Source organism: Squalius cephalus (assembly GCF_949319135.1).
Source record: "Squalius cephalus genome assembly, chromosome: 8".
In the NCBI taxonomy this organism is placed as follows: Eukaryota; Metazoa; Chordata; class Actinopteri; order Cypriniformes; family Leuciscidae; genus Squalius; species Squalius cephalus.
The window spans coordinates 15564628-15577859 of record NC_137129.1 but is presented as its reverse complement, the minus strand read 5'-3'; the positions used below and the strand labels follow the sequence as shown (position 1 = coordinate 15577859).

Here is a 13232-nt window from a genome sequence, read left to right as displayed (position 1 = left end):
GTTTTAATGCTGTTGTGTTTTCAAATGTCAAGTCTTGATTCTCTGATAAAAAAAAAGTTTTTTTATTGCAGATATTTTATAAACTTTCATTAAATTATACACTACAATTCAAAAGTATTCTAAATGAGCGGCCGCATGCTTGAGTTTATTCGTTTGCATAAAACACACCCAAAACATTTCCATATAAGGGCTTTCATATTTTATACAGACCCAGATTCAAATATCTGCGTATGTCTGCTGCTTTATTCAGAGAAAGCTCACAGCTGAAGCTATAACGCAGCTTTTCTTACTCTTTCACAGTATATGATGGAATATATTTAAGATGAAATTGCGTACATTTTGCGTAAGTTTAGGATAGATTTTAGTACGAACGTTTTTGAATCATTTGTTCATGATAACGTTGGTATGCAGATTTCACACCAAATTTGTGCGTTTGCATGTTTAGTGAATGAGACCCATTACGATTCTGAAATATTACTACAATTTAAAATAAGTTTTCTATTTAAATGTCATTTAAAATGTAAATTATTCTTGTGATGACGATGCTGAAATTACTCCAGTCTTCAGTGTAACATGATCCTTAAGAAATTATGCTGATTTGCTGCTTAAATAATTTTTTTCATTTACATTTAATCATTTAGAAGACGCTTTTATCCAAAGGGACTTACAAATGAGAACAATAGAAGCAATCAGACCAGCAAGAGGGCAACAGTGTGCAAGTGCTGTAACAAGTCTCAGTTAGCACAGTACACTTTTTTAATTTTATTTTTTATTAGAAAAACAAAGCTAATAGAATAGAAAAGGTAAGTGCTAGTATTAATTGGCCAGGTGCTGACGAAAAAGATGTGTTTTTATTTATTTTTTGAAAATGGCTCAGTCCGTGAGAGTGATTTTGTGCCTGATTCATAATTCATGATTGATGAATGGAAAGATAAACATAGCATTTATTTGAAAAAGAAATCGTTTGTTGCATGTTTTTACTGTAACTTTACTGTGGTCATTTTAATGTGTCCTTGCAATAATGTTTTTTTAATCTTTCTAACCAAACTTTTGAACAGTACTGTATTCTTTTATAAAATGGCAGCAATATAAGACAGTAGTTTGATGTATTAATATATGACTGTAATATATAATAATATGGCTGTGCCAATTTAGTTACCGCTGTTAGTCGCTGTCTAGAGAAGCATGTTACTCATTCCACTTGTCTACTGTTGTATCGTACGTACAGATCAATTCGAGAATCACATCAGTTCTCGATTCCAAAGGTTTAGTTTTTTTTTAATTTGACAAATTATTACTGTATTTTTGATAGCCAGTATGGTCAACTTTTTGTCTTTTCTCAACACGTTCAATTCATATGGTAGTTTTCTTTTGCCTGTGGCACTATACATTCCTCTCAGCTGATAGTGGAGTGAGAGACACTGGCAAGAAACTTGCACATTGAAAGTGTGGTGTTGTTTATCTCAGTTTCTATATGTGTGTGTCTCTGTCTAGGTACAGAGAAAGTTCGTCAAGCTCAGGACTTTAAACATCTTCATGTGGTAAATCCTGACTGGTTGTGGGGCTGCTTGGAGCGCTGGGAGCGAGTAGAGGAGCAACTCTTTCCTCTCAAAGAGGACTATAACAAATCTCACAGGTATTTATCTCTTGCAGTCCTTCCCTTCGCCTCTGTCTTTCTTGCTTTTCTTTTATCCTTTGTTCAATGGGCCTTGCAGTATTAAGACTGCAACAACAACATTCCATTTTATCTGTATTTTCATTGTGTTTTGCACTCGCTGAACTGCAACTCTCATACATAGAATATGAAACACTGAACTTCTCACATTTGCTAAGAGAACTTTCAGTGTTTACTGACTTTTGCAGTATTAAAGAATTTTAAATTATTGAGTTAAAAATGGCCCTCATTTTGTTCCAAATGCACACGAATTTCCCTCGTGGCGCACAAAAGGATGTCAATGGAAAGTGAATTGTCACCACGACTGTCAAGCGTCTGTTTGTTCTCACAAAGTCATCAAATGGCACACAAAATATAGCACACAACTGAACTATTGATATGAAATACTTTTGTTACCTTTAAAGGCCATGCGCAACAAGAATGATAACTATAACTATAAAGTTTTAATAATTATTCTAATTCAATGAGAACAGAGAAGTCCACCACAACTATAATGATAATGACACACAGAGGAATAGTATCATTGGAATCACTTTGACCAGTTTTTCCCTAGCTGATGGACAATAAAAATTAAGTTTAATTAATTTTAAAGAGTTTGAGCATTTAAACATCAAAATGACATAAATGCAGCTCACGCTTATAATAAACAGAAAATTATTGTCCATTGACGTGGACACTAATATAGTTATTGTTATTGGTGCGAATGTGCCTTTATGGTGCTTTTTTTTTTTTTTTTTTACCATGGGAGCATCTGTCCTCACTCACTTCATTTTTAATATTTTTCAAAACTTCTCCTTTTGTGTTCCACTTAAGATATAAAGTAACCTATTTTTATGTAACCCATCCACTTAACCCTTATACGTTTTTTTATTTTATTTAATTTGACATTATTATTACTATTGTTTATTAATTTAAAAAGAAAAGTTACCATCTGAGTGGTTCATAACTTGGTGACATTTTTTGATGCAATCTGAACAAACGAAAATGTGTAACATATTTCACTGTCCTTCAGGAGCAATAGTCCCGCCGCATTTCTAGACCTCCAGGGGTCCGTCCCGAGGCCTCTCTTCCAGGCCCCTCCTGTTCAGCACAAGTCCCTCTCACCACCGGAAATGCGGACCTATGACCACGTCACCGGCAAACTGATCCGCCGGGGTCCCCAGGCCTCCCGTCCGCCCTCTTATCTGCACTCGCATGGATCGTCCATGTCGACTGAGGGAGATATGTCCACCCTCAGGTACTTGATGTACTTTTTATGTTGTTGTTTTTTTATATAATTTTGTTATGTTTGGCAGTTCACACTGATTTTCTTCAAACCTGTCACTGAATGTCAGATAGATGTTGATGTGTAAATATAACAGTCATATTAATGAACTCATGGTTGTATCAGAATCATGCATCTATCTTATGGGTCTACTTTTGCACTTTTGGCACAATACATAAAACTTCTTATTTTTAAAGAGCAAGGGAATATAATGATATATGATGTTTGATTTTATACTTATTAGGCATTTGTATGAAAGGCCAGTGGGAAATGTGCCTGGTCAGTGAGACCATCCCTGATGGCCCGTATGCTGTGCTTGCCTTTTTCTTCCCCACCTCCTATTGGATTTCTCATGCAGTCTTTTTCACATTAATCTCTAAACTCTAAATAAAATCTGTGAGAAATAAAGCATTGCGCCTTGGCAGCTCTGAGATTGTGAAACAGAAATTATTAGCAAATTCCATCAGCACCTTTGGTCATTGCTGTGACAAGGGAATAATAAAAACAAGCTTGTAAATGCTGATTGAAAAAGAGGAGAAAAAAACAGCACCTCCTGCGTCAGCATCTGAGAAGAGAGAAATAAATTAGAAAAGAAATGGTTCACCTTAGGAACAGTTATTTACTCATGAGTTGTTCCTGTATGACTTTCTGTCTGCAGTGGAGCACAAAATGAGAACTTTAAAAAATATCCTGCCCATGCTGTTCAGTATAATGAGAATGAATACAAAATTACTATAAAAAAACATCATAAAAATTGGTCTATACAACTTTTATATTTGAAACTTATATTTAGATTTGTTACACACAAAGATATTTTATGACTTCAAAAGAGACTTGGAATATAATGCGTGAGTCGTATAGACCACTTATGATATTTTAAGGATGCTTTTTCTGGTGCTAAGCTCCAGCCACCATTCATTTTAAATTTATGGAAAAGAGTGGTGATTACATTATTAAAAACTTCTTATTTTGTGCTCAACAAATTCAGTCATGCAAGTGCAGTTCCTATCTCTTTGATTGAGGAAACTTCAAATTCTCTAAAGCTGTTCACCAATCTAACCATTACATTTCCTATTTGAAATCACCAATGAAATCAGACAACAACTGTCTCATAAATTTAGTTTCAAAAGCATGACAAAAAACGTAAAAAAAAATTTCTGGCTGGAGTAGCCAATGCACATGCACAATCATAAGTGCGCGTCTCGGAACACTGACTGTTTCTTTAGCAACTGGAGCTTCTAACGGAAGCTTCAGTGACGCGATCATTTTACCAATCAGCTATTGGCTCTTTTATTTAGAAGGCGGGACTAATACACCGTCTTTGTATATCTAAAGTCTTTGATATTAGTACCTAAATAGTACTTATAAGTACCTTTTGAAAGGGTGTCTCGTCCCAAGTGACAGCTTTTTTTTCCTGAGGGTGTGTTTTCAACATTGATAATAAGAAATGTTTCTTAAGCACCAAATCACCATAGAATGAGTTCTGAAGAATCATGTGACACTATAGAATAGAGTAATGGCTGCTGCCATCACAAGAATAAATTGCATTTTAAAATGTTTTGAAACAGACTTAAAAAATATATATTTTACAATATTATTGTTTTTATTATATATTTGATCAGATAAATGCAGCTATTGTGAGCAAGGAGGCTTCTTTAAAAAAAATCATAATTATTCCAAACTTTTGGCCAGTTGTGTCCATCGGACACCCGTAGTGCCACTCCTGCCTGTGATTTTGAATTAAACCTGGAGAAATCGACTGGCTGGTTTAGGTGTGGATTATAGCTGGATATCAACTCTGCAGGAGAAGGACTGGGCGCACTTTTCCTGATCTTGTGTTTAGACATTTGTTTACTGCTCTTAGCTTGATTACAGTCTCCTTCCATTTGTCTTGTTTCTGCTTTATCCTTGCACTTGCTGTCCATGTAGGGGGCTGCAGATTTAATAAAGCAATTCTCTGTCCTCTAGGAGCCATTTACAAGAGTTCACAGCTAAATTTGATAGTTAAACCACAGCTCTTCCTGACTAACTCTCCAGACAGATACACTCTGGGCATCTGCAAGCTGAACTAATATATCATAATGAGCGCTCAACTTTACAGCTGGCCTGATATGTTGAATGATTAGCTGGACTGCACGATGCCCTGTTACGGCACGCCACATGTAGGCTGGCGGTGAGTGCTCTTGTGCTGCTGTCGAGAGGATGTCTCCAGGCAACAGGCCTTGTTGAATGATTCAAGAACAGAAAATGAGAGGACACAAGCATCAATACAAAATCATCCATGTTTGTCTTTTGTTGCTAGGTAGCAAAATAGAAAAGGACTGTATATGCCACTGAAAGATGTTTTTAGGCGAATGGGAAGACAGATGTCTAAAAACTTTGCCAATTTGTCAGAGTTTCTATGCTCATGGGAAACCTGTAAATATCAGAGAATTAAAGAATTGAGATGTGATTTCTAAGTCTCTTTAATGATGTCTTGGACTCCTTTTAAAATAATATAATCCCCCCCCCCCAGCTCATCTAAATTTTCGGCAATTGATAATTTATCATAACATTATAAGATATCCTTCATCCAGTACACATCCTTCACCCTTAATGTGTCCGTTTATTACATAGGACTAATTTTATCATGCCTTCTTCTATCAAAGTGTAAATCTCCCAGTTTTGTATAACTTCAACCATGCTTAAGTTCATTCCCTAAGTTTTCCGCATTTTATTTTAAATATAAAAATATATGAAAAGGTAGCAGATTTCATATGGGCCTTGTCATACAAATGAGGTGCCGAACTACGGCAATGGGAATTATCTGATTTATTATGAATGTTCACTGTGGTTGACGGAGCATTTAATATCTGACCCTGATCCAGGACCAGCTCTTTAAGCACTCCTGAGAGTTTGAAGCTCTTCAAGGATAAAAAGAAATTCCGCTAGATCTATAACTAGATTTTCTTTGTGAGAGTGTCACAGAATTTTGTTATAAAATTAACAGAATTTGAATTATTTGACTTTGTTTTATATCAAAACAATAACAAATCAATAAGAAAACTCAAAGCTTATTGCGATTATTGAATGGTAGACATGTTACAAATAATATTTGGTGAAGCTTTGTTCGCACATCAAGTGAAAAAAGCATAGATAAAAAGATCGGTTCATCAAAATGAAGATTGATTAAAAATGAGAAATGTTTTTTGTCAACCTAATTCACAGAGCTGACATTTACCTGTTGTAACTTATCCATGTTGTGTGTCCAGTGTTGTAACATAAGAACCTATTTTCTTAATTTTTTTTCTGTCAAATGAGACCATGTACATGAAAATGCCTTCAGGGTGTAAGATCTTATATACAACTTGAATGATCGGGATTGGTATCAGCCAATCATAATGACAAGAAATCTGTAGTCAATATCGCCTGAAAAAATCTTGATTGGAGCATCCCTATAAAATATATCCATGCACAAAAGGATACAGTCATCACACCTGTATCCCTGAAGCTGCTCTGTCCAGCAAAGCTCCCAGTGCAGTCTAGTGTCAGTCACAGTCTCTCTCATATCAGCAGAAGACATGGTTTGTTAAGCTCCATCGTCCCTCTGTCTCCTTTGTGATTTCAGAGATTGTTTGCTTTACAGACCGGTCTACAGCTTTCCCACCGGACCTTTTTAGATTGTTTCTACGGAAACCATTGGTCCTTCCACAGCTCTACAATGTACAGGAAGTTAAATGTTTGATTGGAAATTTCAAAGCATAGATGTGCTGCATTAGAGGCTGTTGCTAATTACCATGATGCATCAGTGTACATTGTCTGTGAACGTCAGTGTCTTGAGTGAGTCTATGTCTTGCTGGTTTGTACTACCGTAGGTGTGTTTTGTCAGTAGGTTGGCCAGTGATTATTTCTGATGGGCTGACATGTTGACCTTTCCAAGACTGCTGTTGAGATATACAGGTCAGCATGTGGTATCTAGGTCTACTGTTACTATGTTTTGAAATGGGTTTTACACATAATGTTATACATTATATATATATATATATATATATATATATATATATATATATATATATATATATATATATATATATATATATATATATATATATAAATATATATATATATAAATATAAATAATACACGAATATGCTATTGATGAACCAATGAAATTGGCGGTCTATGCAAATATGATTTAATATATTTAATTTGAAAACATTTCAGAGTAATATTTGTTTTATAAGAAAATTTATACGTACTGTAGGTTTCAAAAATGTTTTTTTGAGCAGTAATGAGATAAAAGGTTAGATTTTAATTAAATACATTGATTTCAGTAGTTAAAACGGGTAATTTTCATATTATTATTATTATTATTATTATTATTATTATATAATATGTTCATATTAATTTCATATAATGATATATTCAGCAAAGCAAAAGCATGCACATCACTTGCAAATTGCTCAAAGTGGGTGCTTAGCCAAAAATAAAAAAACAGAAAAAAGTATAAAGCAAGCACACTTCGGCTTCAAAAATATAGAAATGTATTGACAGACTCTCACAGAGGTGAATTTTCAAGCACACACGCTCTTCATGAGCTCATTTTATCTGGTGAAGAGCATGTGTGCTCGAAACGTCACTTTTGTGAGAGTCTGTCAATACATTTCTATATTTTTGTAGCCATGGTGTTACTGACTATGCTTTTGATTTAATGAGACATTGAAATAAAATGTCCCATGAATACAGACTAAATAATATATTTTTCTTACATTTTAATAAATTCAAAATGGGTAAATGTAATAACATGGTGGTGTTCAAAACAGACATTTTTGCATATTCACTTATTATTAATGAGAAATCAAATTATTGATCAAAAGCAATATGGTTTTTGTTGAAAAATATTAAGGACGCCAACCAGTTGATGGCAGTAAAATCACTGCAGCAGTTTTGTCTTCTAATAGCATTGTGAAAAGTGATGCTGCATAAGAAGGTGCATTGAAATGCAGTTGATTTGTTGTTAAAATTTTATTACGGTTAATTTATAAAATGCCAATGGGTAGTTGGTACCTTCAGAAGCCTCAGTGAATAAGCATTTTACTGCTAACAATGGCATTTTTTTATTGTTAACAATGGCACTTCAAATGATCTGCTCACTGAAAGTGTTGTTAAATTGATGCGGAGTATTATTGGCAGCATCAGTTTTAAAGTTTAAAACCAAAGCATTTAATGTAATTCAAATGCAATTAAAATACTAAATAAAAGGCTGCAAGTTAGAAGTACAATCTGGGCTGTATTTTTATATCTATTCTTCGATAGGTAGAAGGGATGCTAACAATTAATCGATGATCAATTAATTGTTGATAATGATTGATAATGATAATGGTTGATTAAACAAGTGTAGTTTTGAGGTGTGTGCGGCTCATGCACAAAACACATGCAGCAGACACACAAGGACAAATGCAACGGATAAGCCATGCAACGGATTAGGCAGGCTAGCTGTTTATTTCAAAACATAATTAGTCAAGGGCCCAAAAACCCTCCAAACAAGTGATTTTACTGAACATAAGAACTACTTTCTTGCATAAACGCTACAATAAAAGTGCATAGAATAAACAACAAGTAATAAGATACTGGTGGATGACTGATCTTCCAGCGCTGTATCAGCTTTGCGCTCTTATTCTACGGCGCCTGGTAAATCAAGACCTGTCAATCTGAGCAATCAAACCAATCCAAGCTCCAGCTGTAAAACAGTGTCCAATTGGTCTCTATACATTGTCCTTAACCACTATACCAGGCCACCATACCCGAGATCCAGTTTCCATTGGTTGAACTTTCAAATGGTGTTGGAAAACACTGCGTCATGATCTCGACACGATCGGATCCCGAAGGTCTTATAGCTTATAGGCTACATAGATTTATGTTGTGTTTGGGATCGCTCGAGACCAACTGCTCTAAATATATGTGATTTACTATGGTATACTAATGTTACAAACAAAAATGTTTGTACTGTAAACGTTTCTCTTAGTGAGCTTTGGCTAGGGGTGGCTGAAAACTCTTGAAGAGGTTCTTGAAACTCCAGAGACACCAGCAGAAGCAAATACCTGTTATCTGCTCAACAGTGGCTTTTTTATAGTTTCCCTTTTTAAACTATTAATTTGTTTGACAGAAACTTTCCTTAAACCTCTATCTGACCGAGTTCTTTTATGCTCTAAATCATGATTTTCATTAGATCTGTGATTTGCTTAATGATGTGGAACAACCTCTTTAAGTAGGTTTCCCATTTACCTAAGAAGACCTGGCAAACTATTTAACAAACCTGTCTGAGGTTGATACCAGTTATCTAAAAAGATGTGAGAAATAAAACAAACACTTTCTTTCAAATATCTGAATGTTTTTTTGTACTGAAATCCTACTGATATGTCACTTGCATAGTAATTTGGAACGCGATGTTACTGAAATAACTATGCTTGTATTCTTGAAATAGTACACAAGTCTGTCTGTTATGTACTATGATTTTACAGAGCACATTTTCATGTAAAGCAGTTTTTTTTTATTCTATTAAAATAGAGCACTTCTAATATGTCAGTAAATTTAAAGCACTTGTTAAGTGGTGGTCACATTCTTGATATTCACTGTATAGCTATGCTTCTAAGCTTTAAAACAACATCTATTTTGTGTTAAAGGGATACTCCACTTTAAAATGAAAATTCTGTCATCATATACTCACCCTCATGTTGTTTCAAACCTGTATGAATTTCTTTCTTCTGCTGAACAGAAAGGAAGTTATTTAGAAGAATGTCAGTAACCAGACAGTTTCTGGTACCATTGACTTCCATAGTATATATTTTTTCCTACTATGGAAGTCAATGGTACCAGAAACTGGTTTGGTTGCTGTCTGGTTACTGACATTCTTCTAAATATCTTCCTTTCTGTTCAGCAGAAGAAAGAAATTCATACAGGTTTGAAACAACATGAGGGTGAGTATATGATGACAGAATTTTCATTTTAAAGTGGAGTATCCCTTTAAGAAACGTGATAATTTAGTAGCGCCCCCCACTTCATATTTAAGAGGTTAAGGTTGCCAGGACACGCAACAGGAACGAGCACGATTCACAATGGAATGCGAGGAGACTTACACACTGCAAGTTGATGAGTTGATGTATTGATTTATGATGAGTTGATATCGCATTTTAATATGCTCCTGTTCATAGAGATTTTTAGATGGGTGCGGAGGCTTTTTAGGTTGGGTAGAATCTGCAATCTCTGAATCTCTTGTTCGCTGGCTTCCATGGCTGAAATATGCTGTGTTTTCCGCCACCTGGCAACCTGTGGTGGCGAAATATGATTGGGTGAGCTGGCAATGTGCGGTATTGCACATTGGTTTTCAGAGAAACGAGTATGTGAACTCAGCATGTTTCCTAAATATCTGCAAATTATGGTATTTTTATGCTTTAGTACAGTCAAAAACTTACTTACAGCACCTTTACAATGATCAAATATGGGAATTTATGTAAATTGACATCCCTAATAGGTAGATCTTGCCTGTTATCAAGGCCGAAGTAAGGGCTTGAAAAGGGTGGTGAGTGACCACTGGTTTAAACAGACTGCACAGCAGGAGCATGTGTAATGACGTTACTCGTTTCACACGCTGTCCGCTCTGACCATCTCTCTCCCTGTGCTGAGTTATCATAATTATCATGTTGTGGCTCCTCAGCTCCTCTGGAGATGTGATTGAATGTTTGCTGTGTGCTGTGGACAGGCTTGTGCTGTGTGTATGTTTGATTGCTTATTTAAGTGTTGCTCGGACTGAGAGAGCTGCTGTTCCGTCAGAGCAAACTCAGCCAGTAGTGCTTGAGAAACATATTTGACCCAGTGACTGATTACACTGTAACTTGCTTCACCAGCTGTTGATCTGGAGTATGAATGTTGAGCGATTGATTGTTGATGTGTTTGTTCAGGTTAGCTCAGGGGTCTCAGCAGCGGGACGAGGCTGCAGGATCGAGTGCTGACGACGAGCAGCCTGGACCTTCACGCAGGAAACGACAGCCCAGCATGTCTGAATCCATGCCACTCTACACACTCTGCAAAGAAGATCTGGACAGCATGGACAAAGAGGTCAAACACGCATACACACGTTTTCTTAGCTATCTAAAAAACTTCAATTGTTTTTATAAATAGCCAGTTATAACTACTATACCATAACCCACACTCTAACCCTAAAGCCCAAAGTATACTTTGTTCAAAGTATCTGCACCGATCGTTATTGACCGATAATAATTTATTTATATAGTTACCCTAACAGAAAACTTTGTGCATTTTTACAATTTTAAATATCTCCAAATGGAGGTTTTGTTAGATTTAGCTCACTTCTGGGTACAGATTTGTCCCCAAAATATGGTAAAGTTGGAACATAAAGTTGGAATTTTTACATATGTTTTTACTTTTCAAACACAATACAAAGAAATAAATTGCACACATGCAAGTACAGATGTTACTTGGAGCCACAGCCAAAAATAGAATAATTTTCACACATGAATTTGGCAAATCCAGACCTGAAGTCCAGACTTAAATTCATTGAAAGTTTGGGATGTACTGGAGTTGACTTTACTGAGTGCTTGACTCTTGCATTGTCAAGATCAAAAATGTATGCACCTCTTAAAGGAAATAAATGTTGTGATGTTATTTCCATCAAGAGGTGCATCAGAGGTGCCAATTCATGTGTGAAAATGAATCTTCATGCTCCCTCCCAACCATTCTTTCACAATTTGAGCCTAATGAATCTTGGCACTGTCATTCTGGAATATGGCCATGATGTTGTGTCTTCCTACATGGTTGTTTAAGAAATGAAAAGCTACACACTCATCAATCAATTAGGTACATGTACAATCTACAATCAAACTGTTGCCAAACATAACATGCTAGAAACATAATGATCCAATCATAGCATCTGCCTATTTGCCTCTTAACCATTTGCCTAAATCCAAACAGCGGCTTTTTGTTTTTGGCCGGGCAGTATATATATATATAGACATAAAGACATTTCAACTTTTTTTTCAATTTTGGTTTTCATGTTAATGTTTATTCTTTTGTTTCATTGCTGTTCTGTTGTCCTGCTTGACGTTTGGGTTGATAGTTCATGTACCGAATTGTTTACTGTGGTGTTACATAGTTGACAGCCACAGTTAAATTCCTCCCCCCACACAAAGCTTTTAAGATTCATAAAAGCTAATTAAAAATCCTGAACAAATATCCCAAAGACATTCCCTGACAGTGAGCCAATGTTAATCACTCTCTGAGATCAGAAGCTGCTGAATATTAATGCCAAGACTGTTTGAAGAGGACATGTAAGAAGCAAATTACTGTGATCATAGCAAAGCGCAAATTGAATTGCTAAGAATTTTAAAAAGGAAAATTAAAATGAAGTTCCTGCCAAATAAAGATACATTTGCTAAATAGAAAGTTCAATAGATGTTAAGATTGGAATACTAAAGCTTACTCCTTAAAGCTAATGTAAAGCTCATGTAAGCAAATGTTTTTTTGTTTGCTTTTTTAAATTAGTGCGTGAAATTGGAAGACATTATTCCATGATAAACACGTGTTTATTGGTGTACCTTTCCCTGGAACAACAGGGAGGAGAATTTTTATTTTTTTTATGTGGTTTTTGGATGGAGGAACAGATGAATCAATTTCATGAGCACACACAGACATAAAGGACAATAGGAGAACTGGGCACTATCTTCCTGCCAGCATACTGGATCAGTATTATTGCTGTGTTACATGAATCTTTGCCCTTGTATTGCTTTGCTTATGTATTATGAGCACATCTCCACCCAGCCTTCCTCTTCTGACCCTGCTTTTCATTTAAGGTCATCTTCCTGCAGGCTGGCTCTGCTTTATTAATGATCTAATTTAATTATTTCTTTAAAAATTGGTCATGGGTGTGTGATTTAAAAAAAAAAAAAAAAAACTGTGTGCATGAAATTATTAGCCCTGCATGTATTATTTCTTTTCTCCCAATTCTGTTGCCATAAGCTACACTTTCATAGCTCAAAGTGCTGCGTCAGGCTTTAAATGGAATGAGTTTTTTTTTTCCCTTCAGCTTTTTCCTTTTACATTTGTCTTGTCTTCCACTTTTTTTTTCTCTGAAGTGTGAAAGAGGAAGATGTGCCTCATGGCTCCCTCTTAAAATCACTGACCTAGAAACATCGCTTCAGAGCTTCTTTGACTTCTTTTTCATTTGTCGGGCCTGTCTCAGTTCTCCGCTTAGCAGTTATAACATCTCACCAGTCCATGTCAAAAATCTGTCATTGCTGA

At 35.6% G+C, this 13232-nt stretch overlaps 1 protein-coding gene across 1 annotated transcript in view; it reads left to right on the top strand.

Annotated features, from left to right (window-relative positions):
• ctdp1 (CTD (carboxy-terminal domain, RNA polymerase II, polypeptide A) phosphatase, subunit 1) overlaps window positions 1-13232 on the top strand; it is a 96974-nt gene that overhangs the window by 21725 nt on the left and 62017 nt on the right. The window contains exons 9-11 of the mRNA XM_079880052.1: window positions 1495-1636; window positions 2688-2912; window positions 10877-11033. Of these exons, the coding sequence (XP_079736178.1) occupies window positions 1495-1636; window positions 2688-2912; window positions 10877-11033 (524 nt within the window). The remainder of the gene's footprint in view (window positions 1-1494; window positions 1637-2687; window positions 2913-10876; window positions 11034-13232) is intronic.